The sequence below is a fragment of the Bos grunniens genome, chromosome 11, assembly GCF_055505025.1.
Source record: "Bos grunniens cultivar Pamir isolate PY7600 chromosome 11, Bosgru_T2T1.0, whole genome shotgun sequence".
In the NCBI taxonomy this organism is placed as follows: Eukaryota; Metazoa; Chordata; class Mammalia; order Artiodactyla; family Bovidae; genus Bos; species Bos grunniens.
The window spans coordinates 6,120,732-6,144,651 of NC_141175.1; the positions used below are offsets into that span (position 1 = coordinate 6,120,732).

Consider the following 23,920-nt stretch of genomic DNA (forward strand, 5'->3'; position numbering starts at 1 on the left):
TGCCTTGAGGACAATGTACAACAGGAATGGGTCGGTATCTGCCTTCTTGGACCAGGGGCACAGGTGGAATCCAGCAGACAGGGTCCCTTCTTCCCAGCTTGTCTAGGGCTCAGTCAAAAAGTCATCCCACGACTTCTGCCCTCAATGTAAGGGGCAGGTTGAGGAGGCCGGGAACTTGCTGGCCAGAGGCAGTGGGGGACACTGAAGGCTTAGGGTTGTGTTAAGAAACTCGAGGAAGGAGGGATAACGTGGAGGCTCGGCTGGCATGGAGGGCCAACAGGGGCAGGGCTAAGCCTGTGCCCAGGCAAGAGGTCTGGACCCACGCGGTGGAGGCAAGGGCTGACCACAGGGGCCCGGTGTGGAGGTGACAGCGTGCTCTTGGGTGACCGCACACAAGGCTGCAGAACCGGTTCTAGTTTCCAACTCGGGTCACGGGGCTCAGGAGTCCGACCCCTCACTATGCCCAAGCACCGCCCCCTGACTTTGCGACCCTGAAGGATCATTCTGACGCCTCCCACCCTAACCCCAGGCAGCGCGGAGGTGCGGGCAGAAGGAACCTTTTCGGAGGCCGCCCGACATTTGGAGACTACTGCAGCCAGTTGCGAAACCGACTGGCTTTTGGCTTTTGCAGCAAATAATAAAAAACAACCCGGCGTCGCGGCAATGGGTCCGGCTGCCTCGGCAGCCTTCCAGGCCCAGAGGGAAGGCCCGGACAGGCCCACGTATGCGCGGCGCCCTCAGCCACCAACCGGGACTACAACTCCCGCCGTGCCCCGCGCGCCCGCCGCCCCACCTCCTGCCGCGCCGCGTGTCTCCCGGAAGTGGAGCTCCGGGTGGGGGGCGTCTCCGACCTTTGCGCGGCGGCGGCGGCGGCGGCGGCGGCGGGAGCCGGGAGTCAGATGCGGTCGAGCGACGCCGGAGATGGCTTCGGCTGGAGGCGGCGACTGCGAGGGCGCCGGGCCCGAGGCGGACCGCCCTCACCAGCGGCCCTTCTTGATCGGCGTGAGCGGCGGCACCGCGAGCGGCAAGGTAAGGGGCTGGGCGGCGCGGCGGGGCCTGCGAGTTACCCTGGGCGCCCCGGGACTCTGCGCGGCCTGTCGGGCCTCAGTTCAGAGGGAGACCCCCGCCTCTAGCTGCTGCGAGGTGCTCCCCACCCACCTCCCGGGCGTGGACAGGGCCGGGGGCGGAGGGGCTGGGGCCGCGGCGGGCCAGGCGGGGAGCGGGTCGCTGGACCCCGGGGCACCCCCGCAAGCTCCCGGCTGGCCTGGCCGTTCGTGGCCTCCGGGTCCGCGTTGCCCCTACTGGTGCACCCCAGCGCCCTCCCCGCCAGGCGCAGCCGCTGACCTCGCGGCCGCTCGGGAGCTGATGCGCCGGGGTGGGCGTCTCCAGGCGGGGCTCCTGTTTGTGTGTTTCCCAGTCCACTGTGTGCGAGAAGATCATGGAGCTGCTGGGACAGAATGAAGTGGATCACCGGCAGCGCAAGCTGGTCATCTTGAGCCAAGACAGGTTCTATAAGGTCCTGACCGCGGAGCAGAAGGCCAAGGCCTTGAAGGGACAGTACAACTTCGACCACCCAGGTAGAGGCTCTGAAGGTTGGGAGGGAGTGGGGGAGAAGGGCAGACCGTTGAGACTGGGTCCAGAGTTGGCCGTGGATGGGGAAGTGGCCCCAGGTGGTCCGTGGCTAAACCTCTGTGGAGCGGATTGGGGGTTAAGCCCGGGGTCTCTCCTATGTGCTCTGGGCCTTGCAGGAGCTCCAGGCTCCATCGGTTGGAGCCGGTCAGGGAATCTGCAGCTCAGAAGGGTCTTCAGGCCCACTGCTCTGCCACAGTTGTGGTCATGGAGAAACCTAAATGCCTTCATGCTATCAGGGGCCTGCTATGCAGACTGTTTCCACTGGGGCAGAGTCCTCCAGAGGCCAGCAGTGGGTGAACGAGAACCAGAGGCCTTGAAGCTCCCTTTCCTGGTCTGGTCAGGGGCCAGGGGAACAGGTGGAGAGGGGGTGGGTGAGGGGGATAGCCATGCTGCCCCTCCCTGCTGCTAGTAGACGATTCTGCCCAGTGGCTGGCTCCCGTCTTTATTCCTTCCCAGGGCACACATGGGAAGAAGGTCCCAGAAGCATTAGTCTGTGTTATTTCTCAGAACTAGAAGCAAGATGCCTAGCTCACCTACCTCCCAGAACTGGCTGATCAGGAGATCCGTGTGTTCAGACTTGTGGGTGGGACAGCAGCCCAGGCAGTGGCACTGCCCCGGGGCAGCGAGGACAGGTCCAGCCTGTGGTTTGCAGAGGGCCCTGCAGATGGAAGTCGTGGGGGCTCCTCCGGGCCAGATGTTCCTTAGGGTCGTTGGCAGCACCCGCACCCAGCAGACCCCAGGGCAGAGCGAGTTCTCAGCATAAGGACTTGCCCTGCCTTCTGTTCCACCCCCGCAGATGCTTTTGATAACGATTTGATGCACAGGACTCTGAAAAACATCGTGGAGGGCAAAACGGTCGAGGTCCCCACCTATGATTTTGTGACACACTCAAGGTAAGCGGGTGGTTCTGGGAGAAGGGGGCTGTGTGCGGGGGGCTGGTGAGGACACCCCTCCCACCCTGGGGTTGTGCCCCACTGGTTCCCGGGACAGCCTCCCTCATCCGTGCCCAGGGTCTGATGCTGACGGCAGGCTTCTCCCCTGGCCTACCCCGCAGGCTCGCGGAGACCACGGTGGTCTACCCTGCAGACGTGGTCCTGTTCGAGGGCATCCTGGTCTTCTACAGCCAGGAGATACGGGACATGTTCCACCTGCGCCTCTTCGTGGACACCGACTCCGATGTCAGGCTGTCTCGGAGAGGTAAGGTGGACGTGGGCCCCTCTGCCCCTGGCCAGCCCGGCCCTAGGCACCCCCGCATCTGCAGGCCCCTGCTCTCTCCTGTCACCGCAGTTCTCCGGGATGTGCAGCGGGGCCGGGACCTGGAGCAGATCCTGACGCAGTACACCACCTTCGTCAAGCCAGCCTTCGAGGAGTTCTGCCTGCCGGTACCGCCTTCCGCTTGCCCAGGGACCTCCTTTCCCCCCTTGTCAGAAGGCCCCCTGGTGCCCGTTCTGTGAGAGCCGAGTCGTGGACGGACGCGGTCTGCTGTATACATGGAGAAGTTAGCCTCTCGTGCCCATGGTCCCAGGGAGCGGTTCTCAGCTGGGAATGGGTCCTTTGTCCTTCGCACCCCTCCTCCCTGCGCCAGGCTTCACCCGGTGCACCGGCGTCACCTCCTCCCGGGCTCTTGTCTGCATCTGTCCAGGGCACTGCTCGTCCACTGCCCACACTGTGCCTCTCCTTCCCCCCAGCCCTTCTGAACAGGAGCAGGGGAGGCCTCCATGGGGGCAGGGATCTCTGTCTCTTGGCTGCCAAAGTGGTGTCTGGCACACAGTAGGTGCTTAAGAACTTCCCCCACACCGTGTGTTTCTTGGGGGTGGAGGAAGGTCCAGCTGGCATGTAGAGGAGGAGTTCACTTGTGCGGCCATCTGTCTTTTCCTCCATCTCACCTCTCTCACTGGATAGGATGGTGGAGAGATTCAAAGGGAAATTTCACGGTATTGTTTCCTAAAGGGTAAAGTGAGGCACAGAGGAATTAGAAGCAGGATTCCTGCTTTAGATAAATGGGACAAAGGAGTTCTCTCTTTGCTAGTTCATGAAAACATTTTATTTTACACTCATGGTCTTGGAGTTTCTAGAAAATGATTAGGAAATTGACTGTTTCTCAGTCTCTTATCCCCAGAAAGATATTTTTGAAAAGTAGGTGGTTTACCGTGAAGCTCTGGACGCCAGGTGTGACCGGGTGCCCCCAGATGGAGGCAGAAGTGTGCTCGGCCAGTCCCTCCCCACCCGTCCCCTTCACGGGGTGCCTCGGCGAGGTGACCAAGCCACCTGTGTCCCCGTCACTAGGACCTTTCTCGGCCCTCAGCTGGTCGCTCCTGCCTGCCCCCACAGCCCAGCAGAGTGGCCCAGCCCCATGGGAGTTCAGCCCTGGGTCTCCTCTGCCTGCAGATACAGCTGCCCCGGGACCCAGTCTGTCCCTGTTCCCCCCGCCCCCGCGGCTCATCTCTTGGGACAGGCCTCCTTGGCCCAGGCCTACACACCGGCGGCACTCAGCTCATTCGGAGGTGCCCCCTGCGCCCCCCAGCAGCACTTGGGGGTCCCTCCTCAGCAGCACCATAGTGCCCGACAGGAGTGGGCTACTCCATGAGGGAGCAGAGGAGGGGCGAGGCAGGAAGGGGAGCAGCTCCTGCGACTTCCCTTCTCGCAGGGCTCCGCACCGTGTGCACTGGGAGGGCGCCGCACCTCAGCCGGCCGGGAGCGCCAGGCGGTGAGCGCAGAGCACCGGCCCGACCGCGGTGCTCACAGAGGAGCATCTCCGAGAAGCCGGCAGACACGAGCCATCCCTTCCCGCTGCTTCGGCTCAGCTTCCCTCACTTCTGGGCTCGCAGCCTCTCACCTGAGCCCCTGCCCCCGCCTCCTTACCCTTCATGGCAGCCTGCGCGTGTGCCCCGCATCTAGGCCCAGGCACGCTGAAAGCATCTCACAAGACCCTCCTTTTCTTGCCTTGTAGACAAAGAAGTACGCAGACGTGATCATCCCTCGAGGGGTTGACAACATGGGTAAGGAGCAGGCCTGTGCCACCCCCACCCCCAGGGCCACACGGCAGGCCTGGCCTGGCCCGTCCAGGTTACTGAGACGCCCCGGGGGATGAGGCCCATCCATGTACACGTGTGGCAGAGGTTCACAACACACTTAGAACACGCAACATGTCTTACACCTTAAGGTGACACAGCGTACGATGTTAGTTAAGTTTCAGTAAAGGTGGTGAGGAAAAAAAATACATGGAGGACTGCTTGACAGAGAGTCCATTGTTGGCAAGAAGTATTACACCCAGGGTTAGTTGACAGAAACCCGCGCCACCACACCAGGTCGGTTTTACCATGCCCAGCCCCAGCGGGCACTGGTCTGCCTGCTGAGGCTCGGTGGCAGGTGGATGCCTCGTGGAGGGAAGCGTGTGCCTCGTGGGTAACGGCGGGTGGTGGCTGGGCGGGCGGTAGCTGACCCCGCCCGTGTGTCCCCGCAGTGGCCATCAACCTCATCGTGCAGCACATCCAGGACATCCTCAACGGCGACATCTGCAAGTGGCACCGCGCAGGGGCCAACGGGCGCAGCCACAAGAGGACATTCCCAGAGCCGGGGGAGCACCCTGCGGTACTGGCCTCGGGCAAGCGCTCGCACCTGGAGTCCAGCAGCAGGCCACACTGAGGAGCGGGCTGCTCGGCACCCGACGGGCCCCCAGAGGCCCACCTGCCCCGAAACATGCGGCCGTTGACGGGGCGCTGTCGGGGTCCCGGCTAACTCGGGAGACCAGGACGAGTCATCCAGACGGTATGACAGGTTCTCTGCCGGCGGCCCTGACCTCCTCTCCCGCTTCCTCAAGTCACGGGGGCTGGAAGCGCTCTTCGCTGCTGAGAAAGGCCACACAACGTGCGGTACACGAGGCCCGTGTTTGGGAGAACAGCCTGGTCACCGTGATTTTGACGGTGAACCCCCGGCGAGAGAGACTGTGACCTGGTTCACTCACGTGTAACTGGAACCCCAGTTTGAAGATGACCCTCTTCCATTTTACTTGTTATATACAACCACGTGTTTTCTGTTTACTCTGGCTTCCGAACACCATCCTCGCTGTGACCTAGTAACCCAGCTTCACGACCCACCAGTGGGTCGTGATCCTGGTACACACTGATCTGGTACGCAAGGAGCCACGGAGAGGTGTCCTTCCTTCTGGCCTATGCTCCAAAGGCAGAGGCAGGAGGGAGCCCTGGGGAGCAAGCTTTTCCTTAACTAGCACCAGACACATAGCCGGGATCCCCCGGCCCAGCCCTGCCTGCTTTCCTGTGAGCACAGTGTCCCGCTCGGCCCCCCGGAGCCCAGGCTGCCATCTGGACAGGCCTTTCCTGGTGTCGCCCATGGCCAAGGCGTGTGTAGACCGGAAGCGTGAGCAGATGGTGTGGCCCAAAGCGGCCAGCCCCCTGCGCTTGCCCAGTGACCTTGCCTCCCAGACACTAGTGGTCTTGTCCTGGTTTGTCCCCCTTCCACGTGGCAGCTGTTACTGTAAAAGTGGTCCCTCCCCTTTGCGGCCAGCTTTCGAGTACTAGCTAGTTACACAGGGACGTTGGGCGAGCTTGGCTGAGCTCGAGGGCTGGTTTCTGATGACTATGACGGTTTTGTCAAGTTTACTGTTCTTTTTGGAGAGAGAATCAATAAATAACACCAAATGTGAATGCCAGTTTGTCCCCTTTTTAATTACACAAAAAAAGGCAGAATCAGGACCAGAAAATGTGCTGGATGACAGGCTACTGCTCACCTCTCGGCAGGCTCTGGGTGGGGGTTGGGGCCAGCAAGAGGAGTCACGGCCGGCCTCCCCGAGCCCCCTTGGGCTGGCGTTCAAGGTCTCACGGCCCACTGAACCATGAGGGGGAGTCCCCGGGGCCTTCCTAGGTCAGAGGAGCAGGGGCCTGGGTTGAGCCCACCACCGGCCTCTGAGCAAGACCGGCCCTTGTCTGGGTCAACTAGAACCAGCCCCTCCCTGCCCTTTCTCGGCTGTCACGAGTCCCACCCAGCAGCTCCACACTCAGTGAGTGCACGGGGCTCTTAGAAGGCGCCAGTGAGGAGATGTTCTTTATGATCAGGGAAAACAGACTTTGCTGAAAACGAGGTGCCTGTCGGAGGGCCATTTCTTCAACAAGACCAGAGCAGAATCCCAGCCAAGCCCATGTCTCCACCAAGCTCAGAGCCACTCTGCCTGCCTGCTGGAAACACGCCCATCCAAGACCTTGTCCCGACCCAGCCCTGCCGCTCGTCGGTGAGTCTGTGTCCCACTAGTATTTCCGGATCAGGATATCCCAGCTGTCTTTCCAGCGAAGGGCCTTGAGCTCACTGGGTGACAGAGACCTGTCCCCATAGGTCAGCGGGCGCAGCATGTTCGACACGTGACAGGCAGAGGTGAACCATGCGACGACCAGGGCCGTGAAGAGGCTCCTTTGGAGCTGGGACCTGCCAGCCCGGAGCAGAGCACGGTGCGGGGGCTGACCCTTTCCACCGCAAGGTCCCCTCGGCGCCCCGGCCGGAGTGTCAGCCCTCGTCAAGTCCTGCCGGACCCACTCAGCACTCCTCCTCACTTCTCTGCTTCCTGAACTCCCCAGCTCCTGCTCCGTCTCAGCAGCAGGAGCACACAACCGCCCTCCTGAGCTGCCCCAGGACCAGCCTCCAGGACCTGCTCTGGTTTACAGGCCCCTTGGTGTATCTGCTGGGCCGCCCCTCACCTCCCCTTCTTTGTTCCTCCAGGCCAAAGGTCCTTCCGCACGTATCCCCTGGCTTCACCTTCCACCAGCTTTAGCTTTGTGCTCGGAACCCCAGGAGCCTTGCTAGTGCCTCTTCTGGCTAACCCCGTCCACACCACGCTGGAATCACCATTCATGACTCCCCCAGGACCCTGCCCCCCCGACCCGGGCGCGTGGCTGCCAAGGCCCTGTACCTGCACAGGTGGTCGCTGATGTGCTCCAGGACCACGGGCAGCAGCAGGATCTGGAAGGTGAGCGCCGGCAGGTAGTGGTAGAGGAAGAGCGTCTTCTCCATCAGGAAGAAAGGCAGGTAGTTCACAGCCCAGCCCCCGGCGCACAGAGCCCCGGCCAGCACCCAGCGCAGCCAGCGGTCTGCAGGGAAGGCCATCTTGAGCCGGGAGGCTCCCTGCTGCCAGGCAGGCTCGCCTCATCATCCACAAGCGAGCCCATGAACTCGCGGCCCCTGCTTTCTGTCTCCCATCCCAGTGCCTCCACCGTCTCTGAAGGAAGAGCAGACTGTGTCCTAAGAACCTCCCAGACTTTCTGCTGCCCCTGCCGTCCCAGTCCTGAGATGCTCAAGCACTGGGCCGGGCCCAGCTGACTCCTGATTCCCAGCAGGTCTTCAGTCTCACTCCTCAGTGGGCAGGGGCGGGCCTGCACCGTGCACCCACCCAGGAGCCGGGACTAGTGGAGAGAATGACCAGCTCAGCAGAGCCCAGAGAGGGCACCTCCCCGCCCCTGGCGGCCTTCGGGGCCCACCCCGGGCGTTGGCTCCTTTCCCGTATCAGAACGGTTTTAAGGGGGGTTCTGTTCTTGCAAACCAGCCCCCAAGTGCCTCCTGGCAGCTCTGTTCCATCAGCCACTTCCAGGGGTGCTGGGGTCAGGGAACAATTCAGGCCCGACACCTGCATGGCCCTGGAGAAGCCTTGAAGGTGACATGGGGACTGGAGAATAGCATCCTGTCTCTGAGGAAAAGACAGAAGTGCCCTCGGGGCAGAAACACAGAAGTGGCCCAAGGCTGCGCTTGCTGATGTGGCCCGAAGCACACAGAGCTCCAGCCCAAACCAGAGGGATGGGGTGTGAGAGGTGCGTGGGCCGCGGCACAGACCTTCAGGGAGGTCGCAGACTCTCCTTCTGCGTCTGAGCAGGTACCAGATGAACAGCAGGGCGTACACCAGGGTGGCAAGGCTGGCGGAGGCCCAGATCACGACGTTCCCAAGCAGGTGGATCTGCGCCTGTGGGAGGGAGAGGCCAGTTGGTGTGGCCTGGGGCAGCATGGGCGCCACCCACCCTCGGCCCTGGCAGCTAGGACGGACGTGTGAAGGTGCTCGGCTCTGTAAGTAGAATCAGAGCCGGGAGTGGATGGGGTTGTTTCTGGACAGCAGAGCGGCTCACAAGGAGGGGGACGGGGGTGCTGATGCAGAAGGTCCTCAGTGCCCGTTTCTCAGCAAGCCACGGCCCCCCACGTCCGTGGGGGGAAAGGGGGCCGCACCCCCCTAGCTTAAGTCATTACCGGGCACAGACCACGTGCTACGTTTGCCCCACCAGGTGAAGACTAGCTGGACAGGGAAGCAGAGCACTGACCGGCCTGGACACCAGATGCCAGAAGGGGAATCAAGTGGGATGGTTTTAAAAACCACATCGGCTGGGCAAGGGGAACCATGCGCTGCCATGGCAGCAGCAAAGCCGGGTGTCCCTCCCTGCAGACACGCAGGGACCTGACCCCTCAGCACCTCAGGGGAGCTAGGGCCCCGTGCTGCCAGAGCCCTTGGAGAACAAGAAGCCCTTGGCTTTTGTCAGGACGGCAGGGAAGGCCAGGGCTTGGGCGGACGCAGTGGCTGCTCTTAACATCACAGGCCTCTCAGGCATGGGCTGACTGCCCACAGATGCGGTGCTTACACTGGTCCTGGGGTGCAGCCAGTAAGCGATGTTGGTGTCCAGCATGACCCAGTCCAGCGGCGTGGAGCTGTACTTGTGTTCCGAATCGTCACTTCTCACCGTCAGCATCCGCCACTGCAGACAACAGAGGCCACTGGGAGTCACTGGACAGCCAGACGCCCTTCACAGCCAAGGGATCTGCCAGGGGGCGGAGTAAACCGCTGCCCCTTTCACGGGGGCGGCCAACCTCAAGTTCACTCAGGTCACCTGCAGAGGCAGCCCAGGAGGCGCCTCTCCTGGGTTCCAGTTTGTGAATTAAGGGATGGGATGGGGCGGTAAGGGCGCCTTGACGCTGGGGATGCTGAGTGCCCGGTTCTGACTTCCCTGGAGCTATGCCGTATCGACGTGACCTGGGAGCAGTGCCACACTGCTGCATGTCTCCTTGGCTCCTGACAGTTACTGCCGGCAAAGCCACACAGCGGGAAGGCCGGGAGGCTGGGGGTTGATGGTGCTGGGCATGACATGGACAGAGGACAGAGGGCAATGGCCCTCCCTGCCGAGGCAGGTCCCAGTTAGAAGGCTGACACTGGACAGACCACGTGGCCCTCCCGGCAAAAGGCAAGGTCAGCCACCCGTCCGCCCGCCTGTCACCTGAAGCTCGGAGAATCTGGCCATGAAGCTGAGGTTCCTGCTGATGTCCACCTGGGTGGGGGAGTGCAGCTCCAGCTCCCTCTCCTTCTGCTCCTGGCCTGGCAGGCACACAGGGACCAGGGGACGCGAGCAGAACCCGGTCAGGGAGCCGCCCACGGCAGCTGCCACTGCTTTCCAAAGAACCCGCAGGACATGGTCCATGGTCCCCCACCCGCCTGGCCATCTTTCCAGTCAAAAGCTCTCTTTGCCCTGCCTTCCGGTGGCACTGCCCCCTCGCCCATCCAGGAGGGAGTGGGGTGGGAAGGGGGAGGCTCCACAATGGGGCCTGGAGCCCGCAGGCTGCCCCACCCCCAGGAGCCGGGCGCGCTCACTCCTGCCGTAGCGGTGCTCCTCCACGTTCCACACAGTGCTCCCGTGGTAGCCCCGAAACAGCTTCTCCCCGACCACTTCCAGCTGCCGAAAGCCCCAGTCTGGGAGGGGCACTCCACTCAGCTGGCAAAACAAGATGGTGGGGGGATCGTTAATGGAGGGCCCGGGCCCGCCCAGCTGGGGGGACCCCACCCCAGGTCACCCACAAGGGCAGTGGCTCTCCTTCAGGGAGCTTCACGCCAGGTTTCAGTTCTGAGCAGTTACAGAGACCCCGCAACCCCCCATGGCCCCCCTTCAGTCTGTCCCTCCGGGCAGGACCGGGAGGTGGTGTCACTGACCTTGAGGATGGCCGAGGTGTTCACGTGTACAAAGCGGACCTCCGACAAGATGGTCTTCCAGACATCCGTGTCCGACTCCCTGTTCACGATGTCCTGTAAAAGTAGATCTAGGCCATTAGTTGACTCTCTTTCAGGTTTCGTTAAATGTAAAGATGAAGACCAGTCACCACAGTGAGGCTGGCTTGGTCTGATACTAGGGGACAGTCCCCCAAGGGAAGCTGACACGGCTGATCCCAGACAGTGCCATCGCCTTTATTCCAGAGGTCTGTGCGAGGTGCTGGGGGGTGGGGGTGGGGACGGGGACCCACCCACCAGCCCGCAGCTCCTTCCTGGACACAGGAAAATCCCCTGGCTCCCCCTTTCTGTAGAACAGAGGGGCACTTGTTCCAGAACGCGGTTCAGAAAGGGCCGTGATGCCTGTGCTCGAGGTGGCCGGGGACTCACCAGCCGCCAGAGGTTCTGGGGGGGCATGGAGATGTTGTAGTCAATGTAGCAGGAAACCTCCTGTGCGTGGGGGCTCAGGGGGGCTGCGACATCATGCCTGGAAAACCAAATAGCGCTGCTGGGGGCGCCCCAAGCTCTCCTGAAAGGCACTCGCTGTTCTTTAAGGAGGAAAAAAACCACTTTTTTTCAGGAAACAAAGCCAGCTCAACCTTCAAGCACCTTGGCTGCCATTCCCCAGGGCACTAAATCCCTCACAGAGGGCAGAGGCCCTGCAGTGACCACACCTCCAGGGACGCACATGATGGGGAAGTAGGGAGATGTCCATCTAAACCACGGGCTCACCATCCCCTTCGCAGAGGATAAACCAAGCTGGGAGCACAGCCTGGCTGGCCACTGGGGGCTCCCTGACGCCAGGTCACGGAAATGGCTGGGGCACCAAGAATTCTGTGGCAAAACAAGTGCCCAGGGACGTCAGTTCCCCGTGTTTACTTTCGGGGAAACCATGCCTGATCGGACTTTGTGCGGGACCACATGGGGGGAGGACCCGCAGTGAGCAGTAAGGAAGAGGCCCTCATGACCCTGGAGAAGTCAGATATGACTGCGGGCCCTGTGAGTGCCACAAAAAACACTGACCCCGGTGGGCACAGTGCGCAAGAAATGCTTTTGGTGCAGGGACATTTCAGCTGACCCCTGAATAAAGTGACTGCGTGGGGGCTTTCCTGCTGGCTCAGTGGTAAAGAGTCTGCGTGCCAATGCAGGAGACACGGGCTCTATCCCTGCTCCAGGAAGATCCCACATGCTGCAGGGCAACTGAGCCCATGCTCTAGAGCCCGGGGACTGCAACTACAGAGCCCACGCAGCACCACTGCAGAAGCCTGAGCTCTAGAGCTGGTGCTCCGAAACAAGAGAAGCCGCTGGAATGAGAAGCCCAAGCACCATGACTAGAGAGTAGGCTGCAGGCAACAGTGAAGACCCGGTGCAGCCAAAATATAAATGAATAAAATTATTCTTTAAAAAAGTGAAAGAGTGGGCCATGGTGGGGATGGCAGTAGGGTCTGAGCTGAAAAACATTCCAGGCAGACAGAGTAAGCAAAGGCCCCAGGGAGGCTGCACGGGGTCATTTTGGGGGCAGTGGGGGGCTACGGTGACTGGCATGAAGTCTACCAGGGAGTCAGTGGGCCAGGTCCCGGGGGGGCTGGCAGGCAGGAGAGAGTGGGAGTTATTCTGAGTGTGACGGTCACGCTGGGTATCCCTGGAAGCTCTTGGCAGAGACGTGAGGTTGGTCAAGTGTGAGTTTTCAGAGGGAGCGGTGCCTGCCGTGTGCAGAGGGCAGGCGATTCTCACCGGGACTGGGAGTGAGGGCAGAAAGGACTGGAGCCCCGTGGATTTCCCGACCCAGGGATGGCAGAAGGGGGAGAGGACAAGGCAGACGTGGCATGGAGAGCCCAGATGTCCAAGGAGGGGAGGGCGGGGTCCCTGAGGCCACATGGATGACCCGAGAGGCTGGGTAGAAGGACAGCAGAGGTGGCCCAGGGATCAGGCCAGGTAGGGTTCCTGGCTCTGTCCCCCAGCTCATGGCCTTCTTGAATTCGCTTCTCCTTTCAGCAGGTGCCCCCATCTGCCAGGGCGCCCCACACTTCACTCTGGGTGGGACTCTCCTTCCCAGCCCACGTGCCATCACTGAGGTCTCCCCTCCCCGCCCTCGACACCTACTGCAGAGCGGGACCCAAGGCGGTGATGCGGGCACGCCCACCCTGAGCAGCGGCAGGGACTCACGTGTTGAGGAGGCGGGTGGTCATGCCGTGCACCAGTTGCACAACGTCGCCGTGCCGCACGGGCCTCGGGGGGTTGTTCACCACCAGCTGGTGCCTGGAAGAGAGCACGGGCGGATTCGTGGGGTCCTCGCTCAGGCTCTGTGGAGTCTCACAGCCACCCCATCAGCGTGTTCCTCGTACGAGGTGAACATACACATTTAACTCTTTTCTGAAACTTCAGGTCACTTTCCACGCTTCCTGGTGTGGCCCCCTTCATCATCATCACATTGACCGCAGCTGTGCTGTACTTCAATTTAAATCTGAATTTGTCAATAAGAAGCTCATGATCTGAGAGCCACAGTCAGCTCCAGGTCTTGTTTTTGCTGATTGTTTAGAGCTTCTCCATCTTTGGCTGCAAAGAATATAATCAATCTTATTTCGGTGTTGGCCATCTGGTGATGTCCATGTGAAGTCTTCTCTTGTGTTGTTGGAAGAGGGTGTGACCAGTGCATTCTCTTGGCAAAACTACTAGCCTTCGCCCTGCTTCATTCTGTACTCCAAGGCCAAATTTGCCCATTACTCCAGGTGTTTCTTGACTTTTGCATTCCAGTCCCCTAAAATGAAAAGGACATCTTTTTTGGGTGTTAGTTCTAGAAGGTCTTGTAGGTCTTCATAGAACTGTTCAACTTCAGCTTCTTCAGGATTACTGGTTGGGGCATAGACTTGGATTACCGTGATATTGAATGGTTTGCCTTGGAAACGAACAAAGATCATTCTGTCATTTTTGAGACTGCATCCAAATACTGCATTTCAGACTCTTTTATTTGTACCACATTTTGGACTCTTTTGTTGACTATGATGGCTACTCCATTTCCTCTAGGGGATTCCTGCCCACAGTAGTAGATATAATGGTCATCTGAGTTAAATTCACCCATTACAGTCCATTTTAGTTCGCTGATTCCTAAAATGTTGACGTTCACTCTTGCCATCTCCCATTTAACCACTTCCAATTTGCCTTGATTCATGGAGCTAACACTCCCGGTTCCTATGCAATATTGCTCTTTACAGCATCGGACCTTGCCTCTATCACCAGTTACAACCACAACTACCTGTTGCTTTGGCTTTGGCTCCGTCTCTTCATTCTTTCTGGAGTTATTTCTCCACTGATCTCCAGTAGCATATTGGGCACCTACAGACCTGGGGAGTTCATCTTTTAATGTCCTATCTTTTTGCCTTTTCATAGTGTTCATGGGGTTCTCAAGGCAAAGTTGTTTTGCCATTCCCTTCTCCAGTGGACCACATTTTGTCAGAACTCTCCACCATGACCCATCCATCTTGGGTGGCCCTACATGGGATGGATCAGATCATGAACTCCTTATTGCCAAATTCAGACTTAAACTGAAGAAAGTGGGGAAAACCACTAGATCATTCAGGTATGACCTAAATCAAATCCCTTACGATTATACAGTGGAAGTGAGAAATAGATTTAAGGGACTAGATCTGATAGATAGAGTGCCTGATGAACTATGGACAGAGGTTTGTGACATTATACAGGAGACAGGGATCAAGACCATCCCCAAGAAAAAGAAATGCAAAAAAGCAAAATGGCTGTCTGAGGAGGGCTTACAAATAGCTGTGAAAAGAAGAGAAGCGAAAAGCAAAGGAGAAAAGGAAAGATATACCCATCTGAATGCAGAGTTCCAAAGAATAGCAAGGAGAGATAGAAAGCCTTCCTCAGTGATCAGTGCAAATAGAGGAAAACAACAGAATGGGAAAGACTAGAGAGCTCTTCAAGAAGAGATACCAAGGGAACGTTTCATGCAAAGATGGGCTCAACAAAGGACAGAAATGGTAGGGACCTAACAGAAGCAGAAGATATTAAGAAGAGGTGGCAAGAATACACAGAAGAACTGTACAAAAAAGATCTTCATAACCCAGATAATCACGACGGTGTGATCACTCACCTAGAGTCAGATATCTTGGAATGTGAAGTCAAGTGGGCCTTAGGAAGCATCACTACGAACAAAGCTAGTGGAGGTGATGGAATTTCAGTTGAGCCATTTCAAATCCTAAAAGATGATGCTGTGAAAGTGCTGCACTCAATATGCCAGCAAGTTTGGAAAACTCAGCAGTGGCCACAGGACTGGAAAAGGTCAGTTTTCATTCCAATCCCAAAGAAAGGCAATGCCAAAGAATGCTCAAACTACCGCACAATTGCACTCATCTCACACGCTAGTAAAGTAATGCTCAAAATTCTCCAAGCCAGGCTTCAACAATATGTGAACCGTGAACTTCCAGATGTTCAAGCTGGTTTTAGAAAAGGCAGAGGAACCAGAGATCAAATTGCCAACATCCATTGGATCAAAGAAAAAGCAAGAGTTCCAGAAAAACATCTACTTCTGCGTTATTGACTATGCCAAAGCCTTTGACTGCGTGGATCACAACAAACTGTGGAAAATTCTGAATGATATGGGAATGAATACCAGACCACCTGACCTGCCTCTTGAGAAACCTATATGCAGGTCAGGAAGCAACAGTTAGAACTGGACATGGAACAACAGACTGGTTCCAAATAGGAAAAGGAGTACGTCAAGGCCGTATACTGTCACCCTGCTTATTTAACTTATATGCAGAGCACATCATGAGAAAGGCTGGGCTGGATGAAGCACAAGCTGGAATCAAGATTCCCAGGAGAACGATCGATAACCTCAGATATGCAGATGACACCACCCTTAATGGCAGAAAGCAAAAAACTAAAGAGCCTCTTGATGAAAGTGAAAGAGAAGAGTGAAAAAGTTGGCTTAAAGCTCAACATTCAGAAAACTAAGATCATGGCATCCAGTCCCATTACTTCATGGCAAATAGATGGGGAAACAGTGAAAACAGTGGCAGATTTTTCTTTTTTGGGCTCCCAAATCACTGCAGATGGTGACTACAGCCATGAAATTAAAAGATGCTTACTCCTTGGAAGAAAAGTTATGACCAACCTAGACAGCATATTAAAAAGCAGAGACATTACTTTGCCAACAAAGGTCCGTCTAGTGAAGGCTATGGTTTTTCCTGTAGTCATGTATGGATGTGATTTTCCTGTAGTCATGTATGGATGTGAGAGTTGGACCATAAAGCTAAGCGCCAAAAAGATGCTTTTGAACTGTGGTGTTGGAGAAGACTCTTGAGAGTCCCTTGGCCTGCAGGGAGATCCACCGGTCCTTCCTAAAGGAAATCAGTCCTGGGTATTCATTGGAAGGACTGATGTTGAAGCTGAAACTCCAATACTTTGGCCACGTGATGCAAAGAGCTGACTCATGTCAAAAGACCCTGATGCTGGGAAAGATTAAGGGCGGGTGGAGAAGGGGACGACAGAGGATGAGATGGTTGGATGGTATAACCGACTCAATGGACATAAATTTGAATAAACTCCAGGAGTTGGTGATGGACAGGAAGGCTTGGCATGTTGCAATCCATGGGGTTGCGACGAGTCAGACACGACTGAGCTACTGAACTGAACTGTACTGTACCTGCTAGGAACGCTGCTATGTCCCTGACCGCAGGCTTCTTGGCACAGACCTGGTCCTGAAGCTACGAGGAGGCCAGGGACTGAGGCCAGGCTGTCCCCCGACCTGTACTCACCTCCCGGGGTCCTTGACAATCCACCAGTTGTTGACATCCTTGAAGGGGTAGCAGGTCACCTGCTGCTGGTGGGAGCTGCCACGGCCGTTCTCATATCTGCAAGAAGAGGGTGCAACTGTGGGTGGGGTGCCAGGGGCCCACGACCTCCCCCAAGGTTGCTACAGACGCCACCCAGTGAGGCGTCAGATATGTTTCCATCCCAGAGGGGCTGGTCCCTCCAGCGATGGTATATAATGAGACTCAGTGACACTAGGGTCTGAGAGCTCCATTTCTTTCATTCTCACAGGCTCCTTCACATGAAGTGAAAATTGGTAACAGCAAAAATGTGGGGAAAAAAAGCCCCAAAACATGTTATAATCTCTGGATTGAAAACATGACTTTCCTTACTTACATCATAGGGTAGGTGCTCTGGTGAGAGTGAAGCCAGCAGGGCACGGGTTGGCCAAAGACATTCTTCAGGGTGACCTGGGAACCGAAGGCCACCTCCAGAGGCTGACCTTGTGTGACCCTTGCCAGCCCCCCCTGAGACAGGAGCACAGGGGTGGCCAGTGAGGGAGAGAGAGAGAGAGCACACACGTGACTCCCAAGCCAGCCCCTTTGACAGCCCCTCCCCACATCCGGGCCACAGTCACACCATCAGCTATGGTCAAGTGTGACATAATCCTGGCACGTTACACATTCCCAATGACTAGAGGCAGCCCCTGGGGAGGCGCTCACCTCCCCCTCCCCTGCTTGTCCTTATTTTTTGGGGGGCCATGCCATGTGGCACATGGGATCTTAGTTCCCCAACCAGGGATTGAACCCAGGTCTTGGCAGTGAAAGTGCAGACTCCTAACCACTGGACCTCCAGGGAGCTCCCTCCACTCATCCTCATTTACTTCGTACTCGTAGCCTGTGATAACAGCAATTACATCTGACTAACTCAAGACATGGTGATTTAAGAAATCTGCCCGAACACTCAGAGAATTTGCCGTCAGCAGAGCCAGCCCTTAAGAGCAGGTCCACCGACTTCAGGCTCTACATTCCCGACGCCTCATCTGGAGCCTATTTTTATTTTTGCAAAGAGAGTTGCATGAACACCAGAGATATGTCTGTCCTGTGCAGCCTGGCACCTACCCGCAGGTCACACTGCAGAGGGCGGACCCCTCATCCCCTCCCATGCCACTGGCACATTCAGAATTAGTATAGAGAGAGTGAAGACATGCCTCACTTCCCCCATTTGGTTTTCCCTCTGATGTTCGCCTGGGGTGGTTTACATTAAGAAAACCCCGAGTCTAATGTGGTCTTCTTTCTAGGACGGCACTTTTACCTCCAGGCTGGCCTGGAAGGCACTGGACATGATCTGGTCGTGGGGCCCGGAGCGGCAGAGCAGCAGCAGGTGGATGTAGAAGAACAGCAGGTACACCAGGACCGGGAGCACCACCAGGGCCGCTGCTCGGGCGAGCAGGTGGCAGAGCACACGGACCTGCCAGAGGATGGAGGGGACATCGCCCCACCCGGGGGAAGGCGGGCCCAGTCCTCCTTTCAGGGTTCTCGTCCTGCTCCCCGCCCCTCGACAGCTAGCCCTGCCTCACCCCCGACCTCACCATATCTCTGCCCTGCCCTCAGCTCTACCCCCAGCCCAGCCCCGCCTCTTGCTCCCCCAGGATCAGCCTCACTCTGACCCCAGACCTACACCCTTGATCCCTACCAGCCCCACCCCGCCCCTGACCTCCCAGCCTTGCCCCCCCAGCCCTGCCCCCAGGCCAGCCCCGCCCCACCCCTTGGCATCAGCACCTACGTTTGACAGCGTCTGGTCTCCTATCACGTGCCAGGCGTGGACAGCAGCAACCCCGAGCACCAGCAAGTATGTGAACACACCCACGTACTTGATGCTAAAGACACAGGATGAAGTCAAGACGAGACACACGTGGAGGCCGTGGCTGCCGCCCCAGACCCAGTGCACCAGACTCACCCAACTGCACAGGAGCAGGCCACGCCTGTCAGCACCAACCAAAACCACCATCTCGGGGAGAAGGGCCTGGAGCAAAGCACAGAAGCAGAGCTGAGGCCTCAGAACGTTTCCCCCAAAGGCCAGAGAAGGCACGGCCTCAGAGATCTCAGCTGGCTACGCTGAGCTCCAGGTACAAGGAAAAGATTTCTCATGTCCCCGAAGAGCAGTCCTCCTGATACAACTTCTCCTTTGGGTCAGAAGATGTTTCCATTTAGTTTATAGAGAGATGAGAATTATTTATGAAGTCAGGAGCCAAGAGCCAGTGGAGATGCCCGGAGCAGCTGTCCCCCGTGGAAGGGCATCAGACCTGCTCAGGTGGACAAGCCCCTGGACTCCTCTGTCTCATTCTCCATACCTGTGTTTCTGGGAGTTGCAGAACTTCAGGTAAGACAGCACGGCCAACAGATTGAAAAATATCAGCACTGATTCCAAAAGCATTAACCTTGACTGAGTGATGAGAGCGTTCTCTGTTGGGAAAAGGACACGGGCATCAGGTGTCAGGGAGCAAGGGTGAATGTCCACAAAAAAGGGTCCTTGCCAAACGTCCCAGAGTCTGGAGGTGGAAAGTGGGGGCTCGACCTGGCTGGAAGTTAATGGCCCTTCCTGAACCTTCGTTTTCCTCTTCTGTAGAGAAACACAAACTCTGCAGGGTGCCTGGACATTCTAACACTCTGTGGGCACGGGCCCCAGTTAGGGTTGTCACTCAACAGACATGAATTCTGGTTTATTTTCATCTAACTTAACTTCATTTGTTCACAGACCTGGGCTGAGAGAGTCCCCTCTGAGGAATACCCACTCATTCCTGAATCTGTCTCCACTGGTCAAGGGGAGTAGGGCGCGGGGGAGGTTCTCATTCAAGGACAGACTGGGTTGCCCGGGACGATGGTCCAGGGGTGGGGGGCGCGCACATAGGAGCATCATTTGGGCAGCCCTGCTACACATTGGCTGCCCCTCCAGAACATCACAGTCTGAACACACAGACCTATGCACAACCCCCAGCCTGGGAGTCAGGTGACTCTCAGAGTCTCATCTGGACACCCTGGACATGCTTCCTTCTGTCCTGCAAGTAGCAGACATGGGAGGGGGCACATCCACTAAACCCCGAGCCCTCCTGGGCCACAGAGACGCAGACAGAGGTCAGCGCAGGGGCTGACCTGGCCCCTCCGGAGCAGGCAGATGCCTGGGCCTCACCAATCAACAGCAGCAGAGCAGCCCCCGTGGCGGCACAGTGAGAGAAGCCGAGCTCCCACACGATCTCATAGGCCATGGGCACCGACAGGGCCCCCGAAAGGGCCGGCAGCAGGCGCAGGGACCACACGGGCACATTGCTGCTGTATTCTGGAAGAGTGAGCACAGAGGAGCTGAGCGCATGGGGCACACACCCCGCTCCCTACACCACCACATCTCCTCACACGGCACACATGCCCACGGACCACAGCGCGAGTCTGCAAGGCTGGGTCTCGTCAGGGACCGAGTGTGTGGGCCACGGCTTCATGTGGTCAAGGGCCGGTTCTCAGTAAGTACGGGATGATGCTGAGGACTCTGAAATGAGTTAACGCTTATTTACAGATTTACCCAATCTGTTTCCAAAAACACTGTGGCAACACACGTATATGTACAAAAGGTACCCGCCACAGACAGTGGCATGTACAGGTGCCACGTACACTGTGCTTTGTGTACCAAAGACCAAGGATAACACACTTACTACAAGTAAGCATTAAGGAATTTACTGGACTTTTTGAAAGTCTTTCACTTGTACCCAAACTATCACACTCTGGATTCAGATGAATAAACCGTAGTTTTTAATCTCTAGGATAGCTACTTCCTCTCAATTCTAATACGTGCACATTAATAAGGGAGATGACAATGATATTTTACCTGCTCCAATTCTGTTCCACAGAAAGTTACCATCGAATCCTCCTAAATAACCTAAAACAAAAGATGAATCAGTAACTATCCTGTTCAGTAAATACTTCTGAAGCACCAAACTGTGGCAGGCAACAGGGGAACAATGATAAAGAAAAGAATAAGACCCACGAAGCAGCTAGGCCCATGTGTCTACGTGTGGCAGCTACTGAAGCCTGCGCACCTGTAGGTGTTGTAGAACCTGTGCGCTGCAACAAGCAGCCTCTGCAGTGAGAAGCCCGTGTGCCACAGTGAAGACTAGCCCCGACTCGGCACAATTAGAGAAAGCTGGTGCACAGCAACGAAGACCCAGGGCAGCCCCAAATAGATAAATAAATAAAATAAAACACCACTTCTGCCCTCATGAACTTCCTGTTTAAATGTTAAAGAGCCACTTCTCTTACTAAGGAAGGAGTCCTACCTCCCAAGGCCAAAAGCATGTGGCCAAACGGTGGTCCACTGCCATCCAAAAAGAAGGTCCGCTTCATATAAAAAGAGATGTGCTGCCCGTAATACACTTCATCAAAACTGCAAAGCAAACCCACGTTATGTCCAGCTGGAGATCTGAGCGGTACACAAAAGGCACGAGGATCAATGTACACCTCTGCTTCCAAATGACTTTGGAGAGTGACCAGTCAAGGTTGGATCTTTTGCCCCAACTGCATGGCGTCCCTGAATATTAAGACATGTGTGCAGCACCACACACCCACAAGGATAGGAGGGAAAACACCCCCTGGAAGTTGGGCCTTCAGGAGGCTTTCCTGACACAGCACCTACTTCTCTCCCTGCACGTAAGTTAGGGTATACCACGAGCCAGTCTACCAAATGCCTCCTGGACACAAAGCTGATCTGGCTGTCCACCTGCACGTCTGCAACCGAGAGAATAAGAGCTGGTGACCCAACAAAACAGTCGCAGGTGTAAAAGGGAGAGGCGCCAACTGCAGCAAACCTCTTTCAGACAATCAGGGACATTTGCTGACACAGAGGAATTGCTGTCAGTTTCTTAGGCATGATGATGCTACTGTGACCCTGTGATTTTCAAGAATCCTGATCTTTTAAAGATACTAAATTGTTTAATGAATGAAATATAGTGTCTATGATGTGCTTCAAAAAAATCCACTGCAGGTAAGGAGTTGGCTATGAGCTGGTAACTGTTGCAACTGGGTGACTAACATCATTCTCTGTACTTTTGTATATGTTTGATGTTTTCCATAATAAAAAGTTAAGTGAAAGAAACACATATATTAATCACATCATTAACAGCCCTTTAATAATAACAACAATCATTTCTCATTATGACAAAGAACGCACTCTACCATCAGTGAGGACTTGCTTCCAAATTCCTCAGTCTTCTGCCCTCCACTCTCCAGACTGTCAAAGGTCACCCACCATGGATACTGCACCTACTCCTGACCTACGGGGCAAGACTGAACAGGTGGACTCTGCAAGGGCTGTCCTTGGGACAAGCTGGTCTCTCCTCTAACTGCCATCCATCACCAAGGAAGCCCAGAAGTTGGCTCTCGAATTTTATGGGGCTCAAAAAGGCACTTTCGGCCATCAATGCACTGAAAAAAATTAGTTCCTTCTGGAGGCCCCCAGAATCGAGTTGCTTGACTTACACCACGGCCCTTGGATAGGCAAGCTGCCATAGTCGGCTCAGCAATCCCACCGCGGTCAGAGCTACCATATTCAAGTTCACCTCAGTGGTCACCATCACAGGCTGCTGCAAGAATCCCAACATCTTGCAGAAAAGCCGGCCGGGGGAGGCGGATGCCCTGGTAAAGCAGAGGAAAAGCTATCACCAAGAACACCGGTGGTTCCCTTGAAGGCTAGGAGGAGGCTGTGACATCAGGACCCTCTTTCACAAGCAGTCACACGCGGTGAGGTGGCCACCTCAGGGCTAAAAAGCCCCTCACTCCAGCACCATCTGCGGAGCCCTTTTGGTCAGTGACAGCGTTGGACCCGGGGCCCCTGCCCGCCTGGGCAGTGTGGCCGGCTAACAGCCGGTGACCTCCGTCCGCCCCCACTCCCCGAGACTCAGAGCCTCCCCGTCTGCGCCAAGGGCCGCCCTCCCGCCGCGCCGCCTTTCTCACCTCGAGGGCGCGTCTACACCGGGCACCCCGTTTCTTTCCCGAGGCTCCCCCCATCCCTCGGGTCCACTTTTCTCTGGAGGCCGCAGGTGCCGTGGGGACCACCCTCCCCCGCGTTCTGACAGCAACGCCGCCTCGGGCCTGCGGCGGCCCCTTCTGTCCTCAGGGCGACAAGCTTCCCTCCTGCTGCTATGTCGGCCCAGGGCACCCCCTTCTCTCCGGGGACCCTGTCCCCCCTGGGAGCCCCGCTCCTCTGCCCGGCACTCCGCTTCTCTCCCGAGGGTTTCACCTGCCCGGGAGGCCCGCCTGGGCTCTGGCCCCCGGCGCCACAAACGTACTGCTGTTTCCTCAGGTCCCCGCAGAGCCGCTCCCTGCGCCTCAGACCTGCCTGGGGCGGGGGTGAGCGGCTAGGCCGACCGTTGGTAGGGGGTGAGGCCGCTCGGCACTCTTTGTTGCCCACTGGCCCGCTCGACGCTCAACTCGCCGCGCCAGCGGCGCCTGCCGGAGAGGGTGCAGCGCGCCTGCGCATTGGGCGAGGACGGCGCGCGTGCGCACTGGGCGAGCCGAGATCGGCGCTCTGAGAATGTGCGACATCCCGGAGGGCTGTCAGTCTTTTAAGTCTGTGACTCCCGGCTGGGGAGTCCAGGTTCCTTTGCGCCACAAGACACATGGCTACATCTGTTAAACGACACAGTGCGAACGTATCGGCATTTCGATCGGTGTGAGGCGGAGGCCCATCCCCGGCCCGGCGGTGCCCCCCACACTCCGGCCCGTGGGGCCCCTCCGAGCCTGCTCTGCAGCGGGACACGGCGTCTTCCGATCAAGGGAATGACCCGACGATTAACAGGCAGGAAAGCAGCCCTGCTCTTCAGCCCACCTTGGTCTGTCTGGGAGTCAGTACTCCTGACGGGCTTTCCTGGTGCCTCAGCGGTAAAGAACTCGGCCTGCCAATGCAGGAGAGGCGATTCCATCCCTTAGGTGGGCAAGATTCCCTGGAGAAAGAAATGGGAACCCACTCCAGTATTCTTGCCTGGGAAATCCCATGGACAAAGGAGCCTGGCAGGCTACTATCCATGGGGTCGCAGAGTCGGACACGACCTAGCGACTAAACTGCTGGAAGGGTACTACAAGTCTAATAAGGAATTACGATTCTTTCCTGCCTTTCCCCTATCACCCAGCATTAGGTAGCGCAGGTGACCTCACCCCAGCTGTGTAGAGAGGTCCAGGGACCCAGAGGGGTGGGGCTGGGCTCTCAAAGTGCAGGCCGTCCGGTCCTGAGGACCCAGGCCTTCCCACCTGCTGGCCCCGGGGCTGCCTCACGGCCAGGTTCCGGGAAACGTGAATTGCCGGTCCCCAGCAGCAGGGAACCCAGGGGTCATGCCTGCCCAGGGTTTCTTTTTGGAAAGTGTTAAACTTACTGGATGTGTTGTTTCCTACATCCTTACCTGGGGCCAGGCACTGTGCTGAATGCTGCCATGGCCTCTGCATCCACAGTACCCTGCCCAGTAGGTAC

General features: G+C 57.2%; 2 protein-coding genes across 17 annotated transcripts; one reads left to right on the forward strand and one right to left on the reverse strand.

The window, feature by feature from the left end:
• The first annotated feature begins 855 nt into the window (after positions 1-855).
• Positions 856-6,296, forward strand: UCK1 (uridine-cytidine kinase 1). Of its 4 annotated transcripts, none has more exons than XR_015136174.1 (7): positions 856-1,029; positions 1,390-1,577; positions 2,429-2,525; positions 2,687-2,829; positions 2,920-3,130; positions 4,583-4,631; positions 5,096-6,296. XR_015136174.1 is itself a non-coding variant. In XM_086324492.1 (7 exons), exons 2-7 carry the CDS (start codon positions 1,439-1,441, stop codon positions 5,275-5,277), a joined length of 705 nt encoding a protein of 234 aa, XP_086180618.1. In that variant the 5' UTR covers positions 856-1,029; positions 1,390-1,438; the 3' UTR covers positions 5,278-6,296. The 4 variants fall into 4 exon arrangements, 2 of the variants coding, with proteins under 2 accessions (XP_086180618.1, XP_086180617.1); XR_015136173.1 differs by having other exon boundaries at positions 1,418-1,577; XM_086324492.1 differs by having other exon boundaries at positions 2,920-3,014.
• On the reverse strand, positions 3,130-22,937 carry POMT1 (protein O-mannosyltransferase 1). 13 transcript variants are annotated; one of them, XM_086324490.1, is made up of 20 exons: positions 22,746-22,937; positions 21,937-22,092; positions 20,739-20,845; positions 20,291-20,341; positions 19,567-19,750; positions 18,768-18,879; positions 18,374-18,439; positions 18,200-18,293; positions 17,729-17,884; positions 16,811-16,941; positions 16,420-16,515; positions 12,812-12,904; positions 11,036-11,132; positions 10,592-10,684; positions 10,256-10,376; positions 9,885-9,982; positions 9,255-9,368; positions 8,464-8,590; positions 7,550-7,727; positions 3,130-3,576 (listed from the first exon to the last, which is right to left on the reverse strand). In XM_086324490.1, the coding sequence occupies exons 6-20, from the start codon at positions 18,848-18,850 to the stop codon at positions 3,549-3,551; spliced, it is 1,575 nt and encodes a 524-aa protein (XP_086180616.1). In that variant the 5' UTR covers positions 18,851-18,879; positions 19,567-19,750; positions 20,291-20,341; positions 20,739-20,845; positions 21,937-22,092; positions 22,746-22,937; the 3' UTR covers positions 3,130-3,548. The 13 variants fall into 13 exon arrangements, 7 of the variants coding, with proteins under 7 accessions (XP_086180616.1, XP_086180614.1, XP_086180613.1 ...); XM_086324488.1 differs by having other exon boundaries at positions 19,604-19,750; positions 20,739-20,881; positions 22,697-22,937; XR_015136167.1 differs by lacking the exon at positions 3,130-3,576 and adding an exon at positions 6,293-7,068 and having other exon boundaries at positions 9,255-9,786; positions 19,604-19,750.
• Between the last annotated feature and the right edge of the window lie 983 nt (positions 22,938-23,920).

What these genes read in the sequence shown, in the direction of transcription:
- UCK1 (XM_086324491.1), top strand. Translation starts at nt 922, where the DNA reads ATGGCTTCGGCTGGAGGCGGCGACTGCGAGGGCGCCGGGCCCGAGGCG. An exon ending in GTACAACTTCGACCACCCAG is followed by an intron (nt 1,578 to 2,428) that starts GTAGAGGCTCTG and finishes CCACCCCCGCAG; the next exon opens with ATGCTTTTGATAACGATTTG. An exon ending in TCGAGGGGTTGACAACATGG is followed by an intron (nt 4,632 to 5,095) that starts GTAAGGAGCAGG and finishes GTGTCCCCGCAG; the next exon opens with TGGCCATCAACCTCATCGTG.
- POMT1 (XM_086324484.1), bottom strand. Translation starts at nt 22,058, where the DNA reads ATGTTGGGATTCTTGCAGCAGCCTGTGATGGTGACCACTGAGGTGAAC. An exon ending in CATGCTTTTGGCCTTGGGAG is followed by an intron (nt 20,342 to 20,738) that starts GTAGGACTCCTT and finishes CTTTTGTTTTAG; the next exon opens with GTTATTTAGGAGGATTCGAT. An exon ending in TGCAACTCCCAGAAACACAG is followed by an intron (nt 18,440 to 18,767) that starts GTATGGAGAATG and finishes GCTTTGCTCCAG; the next exon opens with GCCCTTCTCCCCGAGATGGT.